The sequence below is a fragment of the Dermacentor silvarum genome, chromosome 4, assembly GCF_013339745.2.
Source record: "Dermacentor silvarum isolate Dsil-2018 chromosome 4, BIME_Dsil_1.4, whole genome shotgun sequence".
Taxonomy (NCBI): Eukaryota; Metazoa; Arthropoda; class Arachnida; order Ixodida; family Ixodidae; genus Dermacentor; species Dermacentor silvarum.
This window is the reverse complement of record NC_051157.2, coordinates 182,400,403-182,411,873: the sequence shown is the minus strand read 5'-3', so window position 1 is coordinate 182,411,873 and position 11,471 is coordinate 182,400,403. Positions and strand designations below refer to the sequence as shown.

General features: G+C 44.5%; 1 protein-coding gene across 1 annotated transcript in view; it reads left to right on the top strand.

The window, feature by feature from the left end:
* The first annotated feature begins 963 nt into the window (after window positions 1-963).
* The window catches only part of LOC119450821 (DDB1- and CUL4-associated factor 13), a 32,671-nt gene continuing 22,163 nt past the window's right edge, over window positions 964-11,471 (top strand). The window contains exons 1-6 of the mRNA XM_037714315.2: window positions 964-1,131; window positions 2,434-2,633; window positions 5,567-5,674; window positions 6,554-6,643; window positions 7,519-7,674; window positions 9,962-10,122. Coding sequence (XP_037570243.1) covers window positions 1,062-1,131; window positions 2,434-2,633; window positions 5,567-5,674; window positions 6,554-6,643; window positions 7,519-7,674; window positions 9,962-10,122 — 785 coding nt within the window. The 5' untranslated portion in view covers window positions 964-1,061. The remainder of the gene's footprint in view (window positions 1,132-2,433; window positions 2,634-5,566; window positions 5,675-6,553; window positions 6,644-7,518; window positions 7,675-9,961; window positions 10,123-11,471) is intronic.

The window sequence follows — 11,471 nt, the reverse complement described above, 5'->3', positions numbered from 1 at the left end:
TTAAATATTGGAACAGTATTAGTTCAGCATATGAGAGGGGACATATTGTCAAATTTAAACTGGAGGCTTATCCTTTATTGTGACAGCTTCGACTGACCAGCTGTTGTTGTTGACCTGAGTAGTTGTGGCGCATATCCACAGTGGGGGATTGGCCATGAGTGAGTGAGTACGAACTTTATTTAGGTCCTGAGGAGAAAGAATTAAAGCGGGGCCGGAGGCCCCGCAAATCGATCCGGTGGCTCCACCCAGGTCGGGGCCGGTAGACATAGTCCTTCGGCGACGGCCCGGGCCCTCTGGACAGCCTTGAGCTGAGCGATGAGCTCTGTACTTCTGAGCGCTGAGTCCCAGGAGGACTGGTCAGGAAAGTCCGTGCCCGCGTTGGCAGGGCACAGCCAGAGCATGTGTTCGAATCGAGACTGACCAGCTGTGGTTGTTGCTGTTGACGTATGTTGTTGTTGTTGTAGCCTATCACGCCTGTGGCTCCTACCCACGGAGGCGGATTGGCCAAGAAATGAGTGGATTATTCCAAATTAATATGGAGGATACATTTCGGAATATCTATGAAATTAGTATTCAACAGCGTAGAGTTATATGTTAAAGTGAATCAAGAAAGTCATATCGAATGAGTAATAATTAATTTGAAAGTACAAAAAAAGGATAGAATTTAGCAGGGTATTCGTTTGGATTGACGTATGTTTTCTTCACTCTGTGGTCTTCATATCGTCTTCATCGCGCACGAAAATGTGGAGTCCCGCGTTCACGTGACCACGTGAAGATGACCGAAACCGAAACTCATAAATAATGCTTGCCGAATATTGACGCTTTAGCATTTGAACTTTAAAAAAATGAATAAATGTATTATTGAACTTTCTTGCATTGTAGTATGTATTCAATTAGTCAAAGCTTAAGCACTTGCAAGACATACAATACTACGGGTTTGGCTAGTTTCAACTTCGTAGCCAGTTTCTTTCAATATGGCTCCTCTGTGGCATGCGTGACTGAAGTCGTTCTCTGTGATGTGAAGCGTTTTTCTTCGACTGTCGTGTGAAAACACTAAAGTCATGAAAGTGAAAGTGCTGTCGAGGAACCCAGATGACTACCTGAGAGAAACGAAGCATGACATTCATAAAGGTAGGCCTGTGGCGGTTCATCTTCGAACTGTATCGTGCGCTGCTGTCTTTGCTGTGCGGCACGTTCCTTTCGTGTATAATCCGATCATTGTGCGAGAGCATAGCCTCCACAAGTTTATCGAGGAGGTTAAGCGAGAGTTGCACGCGGTGTCCGTTTCTTAATACTCCATTAATATTTTTTTACATTTTATGAATATTTTTTTATGAATAAAAGCGCGTTAGTGTGCGCCGTCCCGGATCCTGCATACGCGTACGGTATCTGAAGGAAACACAGAAGAAAACGTCCTGAATGACGTTTTCTTTTCGGGCTCAAGACGGGTGAACCAAAATGGGACAAATGAAGATTAGAAATCTCTGTTTGAATATATCTCAAAAGACCTTGGATCTGAATGAGGTGGCGAACATATTGATACCTTCAAATACAAGTAAGCTCCGCGACCGTCCTTGCTGTTCATTGTTGCGATGAACGAACGTTTTACCGAGTGCATTCCTTTCGCCAAAGCATGAACCAGCACTCTCCTCAGTCGTGTAGTAGTACATAGCACGTGCATTTGTAGAGCATTCAATCCACGGAGTGTGTCAAACTACGAATGATTTCCTGTTCAGACTCAGGACTAATCAATCTGCGCGCAGAAAAAAAAAAAAAAAAAAAGAGTAAGAAAGTTTGTGACACTGGCAGAAAGATAACGATGTTCGATAAAAACACACAGGTTTAGAGATGGCCGTTCTTTGTTTATTTACTCCTTACTGCGTGAGCTTCCGCAACCAAAGGATGAGAATAGTCGCAGGATGACTGGAGCAACGCGAACTTCACTTTATTTAAGGCAGTACACAAGGTAGAGCAGAAGAAAGAAATGTTCATGTGTATAGGTAATGTGCAATGAAAAATCTCCTAAAGCTCCATAGTTTTCAGTCCTGTTGAATCCTTACAAAGTGCATAAGTGCATAGACCTGTCCAAATAAGTGGCTTTTTGAAAAATTCTAAGCAAAATGTTACGGCCAGCATGTTGAAAGACAGAACACAGGCATTGTCCTTGCTTTTTAGCTTTAAATATGATGGGAAGAAAGAACATTGCACCACTTGCACAGTTATCACCATTTTGTGAATGTGTCAGCCGCTGTATCTTGAATGGTGTATCTTGATAAAGCCAGCTTGACACTTTTAAAAAGGGCTTTTTTTTTTTTTTTTTGCTTAGAAGTGTTGATCATCTCACGCATAGTACTTTTGGTTACTTGACTGCCTGTGCCTGCCAAAGCCGTTTGTCCTTGTCTAATGAACTTTGCTCTCCCTGCCCTTTCCCAGTGCAACGCAACTTTGACCCGAGCCTGCACCCGTTTGAGGTATGTCGCGAGTACACACGGGCCCTGAATGCTGTCAAGCTAGACAAGATCTTCGCACGCCCCTTCCTGGGCAGCCTGGATGGCCACAGGGATGGCGTCCAGGTGCTGCAGAAGCACCCCAGGTTCCTCACCCAACTGTTTTCCGGCGCCTGTGATGGCGAGGTGCGCATTATCTCTCACAGTCAGCACTTCCACAGTGCCCTGCTTCGTCTAAGTGGTGGGAACATGCTCCTAAGCTTGTTATTTTTATTCATTCATTCATTCATTCATTTTTTCTTTCAATTATATATTCATATACCTAGCCACCCAACAAGCATTATAGTAGAGTGGTTAAGACATTTTACATGGAAGAAATCAGCACAAATGAAAGAAAGAAAAATTGTGCGTGGGAATGCGAAAGGGCATTAGAGTCCCTTTGGTAAAATGTTTTTCTGCGCATTCCTTGCCCACGCAAGCTCTCGTCTGCATTCTAACTGCATCTCGGTAAGGCCAAATCAAAACGCACTAAGTGTCTCAACTTGCCCGCGAGGAGTTCATTACTCAAAGGGCTGCTCAGTGGCGTTCAATTGGACATTAATGCTTTTTATTTTATACACTCGTTTTATACACTAATGACATGGTGTCACCTCCTCCCCATTGGCGGTGTCATCACGTGCCCAATGACACACGCGCTAAGCCACACTTTTAGTCAACCAGAACCGTGGAGCCTCCGTGGCGTCGGGGAAGCGTGCTCGTCTCGCACCTCGGACGCCCAAGTTCGATTCCCACCCAGACCGAAATTTACTAAATTTTCTTTTGAAAGCGATTAATTTGCTTTGTTTACAGGAACCTCCCCGAGAAATTTGATGTCAATCTTAGCATTTTTTTACCTGTTTTTACTCTTTTCGCCGTTGGCCATTTTTGGTACCATAATTTGGTCATGCTGCGGACTGTGACTAATTTTCACATACTGGGGCATATAATGCTTTCACATTATATGTAATGACCAATAACAAATAATACAAAAGGTACATAACAGCTGCATAACAAAAATACATGAGATGTAATACAAAACATGACAAAAACACGGTCAACTACACAAGGTTCGCCGCAAGCAGTGAAACAAAGCTTCATTCACTCCAGGCTATGCGCACCTTTGAGGTTATGTGCAACGCAAAGGTGTTTCAACGCTGGTGCTTATAATTACGTATACAAGATTAAACAAAGCAAAAGTAGTGCATAGATAAAGAACAAATGAAATAAACCATACGAGACAAGAGCTTGCTATCCCTCTTGTACAAAGTAGCAAAAGAATAGACACGACGTGAAACAAAGCATAAAACCTTTCTGATATACCTTAAATGAGTGCTGACACGTGTTTTTGAAGTTGTAGAAGCTCTACCACATGTTCCTTGTACATGAAAGGATGACACCTGGCAGATATGAAGGTTGAGAAACACTTGTAGAATAATTTAATTTGATACTAAGATTGGTCTCACAATACTGCACCTTGTGACGTTGACATTATTGTGATGTCATGACATGGAGAAAATTTACTGATATTGGCTAGATATGATGATGTTGCTCAAAAAAAAAAAAACAATTATGATGAACCAACCCCAGGTGTGCTATCTAAGAATGCGTTTAGCATGCTTTGGAAGGTGGTTATTTTAGGCACTATGTCGCACTATGTGTTATGGGTGGCACTCCCCTACCACTTACTCATATGCGGGAGCCAACTGGTACTGTCGGAGCGCCACTTCCTCAAGGACCAGTTCAGAACTCCGTGCAGCGTCTCCAACCAGAGGTGCACTAGCTCTCATTAAGAATGCAAAAATTCTTCCCTTAGCATCGTGCCACGATGCGGTACCACCGCATCGCGTTACTGATACCAGTGGTACTGGTACCGCCAGTACCACCACGCATTGTACTACCATGTGGTTTTTACCGCTGTATTAGATTGCACTATCTCCAGGATCAGCAGATGAGAACAGTTAGACATTCACAAGAATCGTGGTTAATCCCCAACGAAAGCTACACGTTTTAAATAAACAAGAATTGTATGTGTGTTTCTGCTGGCTGCGCTTGTGTTTGGCAGCTACATTGACCCCAGGCGTGGAGAGAGGTGATGTATCGTGATGTCATGACGACACGTCGACCTAGTGGGTGCTGACGCTGGTTCGTAGAAGCAAGTCTTGTAGTATTAAATTATTAAGGGCACTCTAATGCTGCACAGTATTATTTCCTGTGTTTATTTGGGCTTGTACTTTCATTTAACGACGGAAATAATGACAACTCGAAAATGTCATGTCACTACTTCTTTTATCTTTGCATGCGCTGACCTAAATTGTGCAAACTTAAAAGCTTAGGACATTGCACTTGTGTTTGGATCCAAACCAAAGATAGCACGACACATTCACCTTTTAGTGCAGTGTAATGTGAGTTGAGCCTTACAGGCAGGTTACAGAGGCGCATCCACGGGAGAGAGTGGTTGTCTTTGAGGAAGGGAGAGTGAAACAAAAGCAATGACAAAGTTTGACGACAGAGGGCACGCCGAATACCTGCTCCTGTACCATACAGCCTCATGCCTGCAAATGCCTAGGGCTGGGCATATCGTAGTGCTCTCGGATCACTTTAGCATAGCATGTAGCGCACATTGCTGTGATGAGCCACGTTGCTATAAACTGGTGCACTTTGAGCCTGCATAATATTACCCGTTCTTTTGTTCATTGGGTTGTCAAAAGTCATTTCTTGCATTACGTTCGTGCAACATTGTTACGAGTGGGAAATAGAAACTATTCTTCGTTTGTTCTGTTTTTCTGTGTGCCACAAGCACTACAGGCACTGAATCGGTCAGAAAATGAAACAGTGAAATAGAGGTTAGAGTTTGCATGCTTTTGTCTGCACTAAGCGGCCACTGCATATATTCGGTGGGCATAAATGGCAACTTATAGTGGCAGCTCTGTCTAGGAGCAATTTGGAAACATATGGTAGAGATGCGCGACAGAGTACTGATACTCTTTTTATGGTGCTTGTTGGCAACTCACTTGTGTTCTCCACTGAGAATGTGGTGGTTGTCACTTGACCCTACGGATATTTGTTCTGTTTGGTGACAGGTGAAGGTATGGAACCTGGCAGAGCGCAAGTGTGTCCGAACCCTTCAGGCACACCAGGGCATGGTGCGGGGAATCGCATTTCCAGGGGACGGCCAGCGCTTCATCACGGTAAGGTGGCAGAATATGTCACAATTGCTCCAGAAGCATATTCTACGCTGTACCAGTTGCTTGAAAGATCTTGTAGTTAGAAGGTAGCCTGAGTCAATAAACGGTACAGAACAGCTAATAGTTCACTGATGATGTACTGTCATGCTTTGTATCAGCTGCAACGCGAAAGTGCACGGTGAAGTGGTCGTACGTTGTAGGTCATACTGAGCACGATAGTACATATAGTACCACTCCTCTTTTCTTTCAAGCACTTCCACTACATGTTGCATATGGCTGAGGTTTGCAGAGTGGTTTGTGCTGTCATTTGGTAGCTACCTTGGTTTTATAGGCACAAATAAGGGGTCTGAGATGTCATTCTATCATGTTCCACCTTGTAATAAGGAATCCAGTGAGGTGCTCACATTGTAAATACTATAGACATTTGTTGCACAGCCTAAGCAACACAAAGCCGGTTCATGTCTGTATGCTTCTGTTATTTCTCTCTCAGCAGTTTGTTGCACACGTTCCGGCATGTGTAAATGGCTGCGTAAACTTACTAGAGAGTACTGCAGTTTCTAACGGTTTTCAGCGTCCCCTTAAGCGGGAGTCTGATGATTCCCTCCGGATGCCCACTCATCATCTTCACCCCGTGGATATGCTGAGATTTTTTTTTCCCTTTGTGTACGACGCATTACTCATGTGTTGGATTCCTTGACCAGATTTGCAGCCCTCAGAACTGATGGCTTACGTGCAAAACTAAATTTCAGGCATTGGGCAAATACAGGGTATAGTTTAGCAAAATTCTCTTATGATCAGTTTTTTTTTTTATTTTATTGCGAAAGTTTAAATCTCATTGTGTTCTGGAGGAACAAGCACGGTGGTTGTACTGTCTTCACTTAGGTGGGGGACGACAAGAACATCAAGACATGGCGCACGGAGTCACCATCCTGGGGCGAGCCAGACGATCCAGTGCACACCATCATCACACGAGTGAGTCACACACTTGCTGCTTTCCCGTCTGAAAGAGAGCAATGCAGGCAAGCAAATGGCACTGCTAGAAGGAAGATGCGAACATAGAAGTGCACGAGCTTGGTATCTTCTCTGTGGGTGTTTAAAAAGATTAGCAATCGCAGCCACTTCTTTGGGACCTATTCAAGCAGAGCTTTGTACCGTAAAAAATGTGTATAAAATAAAATGGCATAAACAAGCCATCCAGTGCCGTCTTTGAATTACCCCTGTATACTTCCTCCCTCCTTGCAACTCAGACACAACCTGCTGCAGTAGCTTAGCGGCTGTGGCATTGTGTTGATAAGTTCAATCCTGGCTGCAGCGGCCACATTTCGATGGGGGCGAAATGCAAGAACATTGGTGTACTTAGATTTAGGTGCATGTTAAAGAACCCCAGGCGATAAAAATTAATCTGGAGTCCCCTGCTGTGATGTGCCTCATAATCAGATTGTGGTTTTGACCCCAGAATTTAAATATTAATAGATGCCCGCCTTCACTTTGCTGAGGCACTGCCTCTCATCATGCGTGGGAGACGGCCGCTTGCTTGTTTAGCATCAATGACTGTGATGGATTAAAGCAGGAAGCTGCGTCTGATATGACATGCAGTCCTTCAGAAAGATCCTTGCTCTGACTGTCGCAATGTAATGGAATCTGTTGGGAAGGTGAACTAGTTGTTCTTAAGATTGCATCTTGAATTGTACCTTGTCTTCTGCTCAACTAGTCTTCCATTCTCATCTGCCATGAGAAACTAGTAGTTGAGCATGGCGGCTTGCATTCTCACCAGCGGGAGGTGTGATTTGAGGGCCATTGACATATGGTTATTTTCAAGCAAAATGAAAGGCGCCTTCTCTTGGCAGGGTGTGCTGACGGGCATCACTCATCACCGCCGGGATGCATTGTTTGCCACTTGTGGTGAGAACGTCCACCTGTGGGAGCACTCGCGATCTGAGCCTCTCCGCACACTCAACTGGGGTGTCGACACCGTCTATGCTGTCCGTTTCAATCCAATTGAGGTGAGCTTTGCTCTTTCTTTCTGTGTGGTGCTTCATGCTCAAAAGTGTCACATCACTTCTTGGAGCACCAATTTAATTATCCTGTTGTAGTCTAACAGAACTCCAGTTCTAACAGTCTAACAGACTAGTAATTTCCTCTGGGCACATATTGTGATTATGGAACTGCGCTAGTCAGTTTTGGAAACATGTCCACTTAGTAGGAATTATTGGACTAGTACCAGTTTCAAGATATTCATCCTCAAACTCTGTCCCAAAGGAAAATGTGAAATTAAACCTTGATATAACGAAGTTGCTAAAACTATCAATTTGCTTTGTTATATCAAAATTTCGTTATATTGAAGTTCGATCTTTAATCGCAAATAAGGACAGTCACCAATAGACTTTTTTCTTACGTGGAATATTTTCCAAATTATCGGGCAACCAGGAAAGGGAAATTGAAATGAGAAAAAAAAATAATTTTGTTGAATTTGAGAGTTGGCGACAAAAGATACGGTTTCATGCCGTGTTGACTATATCTTCACATCAGTAATATGCAGCGAAGCCAGCCATGCTTTGGTCATCATGGTCATCATTACGACTGCACGTCATCAGCCACACTAGAGCCGTAAAATTACGTTATCTGTGTTGCTTTGGGCTAAAAGAATGTGTTGTTCAAAAGGTAAAATGTGACCGCGAGCCATTATTAGCAATCGGCAAACGCAGAAACAAAGTGCCGCCGAACCGTGATCTCCTAATAATGGTGTAGTAACCGCCGACCCTTTGCAACATTGCGTGGCGGCAGTGCGTGGTGCAGCGTTCTCGCCAACTCGAGCCTTGTAGGGCTGCGTCAACAGGAACACTTGAGCGGACGTTGTTCAAATGGTGGAAAGACATAGATGGGTCGTTCCAAATCGTTGAAACAGTCGTAATGCACATGGTGCCACACGGAAAATTGTGTGAAAATGAGAGCGACACCATCTTGGCATCCGATATTGCACTGGCACACGCCTCCGCCCTGGAGTCGTGCCTTGAGAATGCGTGACCTTCTTCGCAGCTTCCGAAATCTGTGCAAGGTTCTGTGCTCACTCATCTTCAAGGCCATATCATCGTCGTGGTTGGACTGGAGCGAGGCGTGCGCTGCCCTGCGCCCAGTTTGCTTGTGCTCCCGTGCTTTGGCACTTCGCATGTGCCCTCTTTTTACCGTGAGTGGGTTCGAAGCGTTCGCTGTAGCAGTACGGCAATTTAAAAAAATGTTCATTTTGTCTGGAAACAGTTTCCATAGCGAGGGTAGGAAAATCGTAAATGCACTGAAATGTGGTCGTTATAACCGATATATCATTATATCTGGGATCGTTATAAACAAGTTTGACTGTAGCGACATAGAAGCATATGTAAATGACAAAAAAAAAAAGCTTCCTCCTGTATTTTTGTGATGATAACTAATATTAAAGTCAGTATTGTTTGGCAAAAGTTGTTTATTAAGTTTTACTATAGTGTTTATATTTTTGAATTAGCGGCCAGTTCAATAGCCAAGGCAATCCGAAGCCTATCTGCTGGTTTCCAAGAATACATGTTTGTTCGAAGTGTCCGTGCTAGGTTTTGTGATGTGCGCGATATGCTGTCTTATGCATGTGTGGTGAGGACGTTCAGTACGGGCCCTGGTCTGTACAGAAGCAGCTTGCTACACCATGTTATCCACTATTGCACCGCAGGAGGCATCCATCTTGACATTTGACTTCCTTCGACTGCGATTGCCCATATCATTTGAAAAATCAACTGCTGTTCTGATGTCGATGACAGTTGGAGCTGCTCTGTAACACCACTCAAGAGCAATTGACCCAATGACTGTTGAAATCAATGACAATTGAATTTACTCGTGTAGCCGGGGTATTAGATAATATTAATATATCTTTTGGAAAATATTCACTGAAACGCCAATGCACTTCACAAGCTTTCGATTTGGATTTCTTGAAACTGGTGCCACACATGGGGGGATTCCTACAAAATGTATACGCTTTGAGCGTAGACTGTCTTCAAATATGCATTTCCAGCATGGGCCCTAGAGAAATAATTTTGAAAGGCAACTGACAAGTTGTGGTTTAATGATTTGTTAATCAGTGATTATCACACATTTAGCTATGTCTTCTGTACACGTTGTGTGTGTGTATGAGAGAGAGAGCAATAAGCACCACCACTTGGAAGTTTCTGTTGTCATATGAACAGTGGGCCCTATACCATGCCCATATAACTCTCTACATACATCTACGGTTTCACTAGAAGCATCCTGTGTTGCCTTCTTCTCGTACAGGTGAACGTGATGGCAAGTGCATCGAGTGACCGAAGCATTGTGCTGTACGACACACGAGAGTCCCAGCCGCTGCGGCGTGTTTTTCTCGAGATGCGCTCCAATGTGGTTTGCTGGAACCCCATGGAGGCCTTCATTTTCACCTGTGCCAATGAGGACTACAAGTGAGTATAGGCAATGTTGGCAAGATAAAAATGTACACCTAAGCTTGTGGCAGAATGTTACCTGACCCTTACAGGGGCTCTGAACCACTTTTCATCGAAGTCGATAAATGCATTTTAAGGTAAATTAGACTATTTCAGAAATACTTTGCTGCAAAATGTACTTCAGTGTGCTCAGCAGAAGTGGAGTTGTTGGCAATTAAACATTCTGTTCACTGTGCTTCCGCTCCTTCTTCAATAACTTGCACTCCAAAGACTACGGCCAAGTGGGGCATGCCCACAACGCTCCGCCTGCTGAACGTCACCGTGGTGTGCAGTTCAAACTTGATTTTGGATTTTCACGTAGACGCCACTATTTCAGATTTTGGGGCCTACGAAGCGCCAAACGTGGGTGTCCTCAGCGAGCCGCAGTGTGCTCAGTCTGCGAACTCGTGTGTGTCACCGCCTGCCGGCAGCTGGAGAAAGCAGCGTTTCGGGGAAGGGGCTGCTGCATGTTCCAGGAGCGGGCAACACGCAGCAACTCTCCGTGACCGGCTGCTTTCTGTAGCTGCCGGCAGATGGCGACACAAGTTCATGCTTGCGCCGTTGCTGCAGCAGCTCGCATCCCCATAAGCGAAGGCGAATTTGCACTTTTTTCATAAAAACCAGGAAATTAGCTGTGGCAAGTGTTACACTGAACTACGTAGACTCCAAAATGCGATCCTTCTGCAAAATTTCAGCGAGAACAGCGCAATGGTAAGCGCAAAATCTTTTTTCGGACATGTTAAGCGAAATATGCAGTACCCTGCATGGTTAAAACAGGTATTGTTTTAAGTGGTGTTACAAACGATGACAGGCCGACATGTTTGACGTAAAGATTAACTTTATTACTACACTCCGCAACTCTTCCCCCATGCTGTCCACATGCTGTCTATCCGTGCATACACTGCACGCCACCCGCGTCTTCCTTCCTCTCCCGCTGCCACACTTGCGCCACCTGGTCCTTCCGCTGGCAACTACAGTCAACCACGTGTGCAGCCTCCGAGAACGACGCCTTGCCTCACCTCACCTGGAGCTCTTGGTTCGCTAACACCGCCACTCTCTCCTCACAGTGCGTTCGACTGTATTTAGTATCAGAGGGTATGCGTCTCATGAATCTCAACTGCTGCCAGGTTTTGGGGTAGCACGTTATTAATTACACCTGCTGGTGTCTGGTGGCCAGCCCTATTACATGGCTGGCTAGCCCTGTTTGTCGAGCAGTGCCTTCTATTTAATCAGCTTTTATCTTCCTGAGGGTACAGTCACTTACGGATGTTTCAGATATGGAGGAGACCATGAAAATGCTTCGCTGATTGGGCAGCTAAAAAAAAATT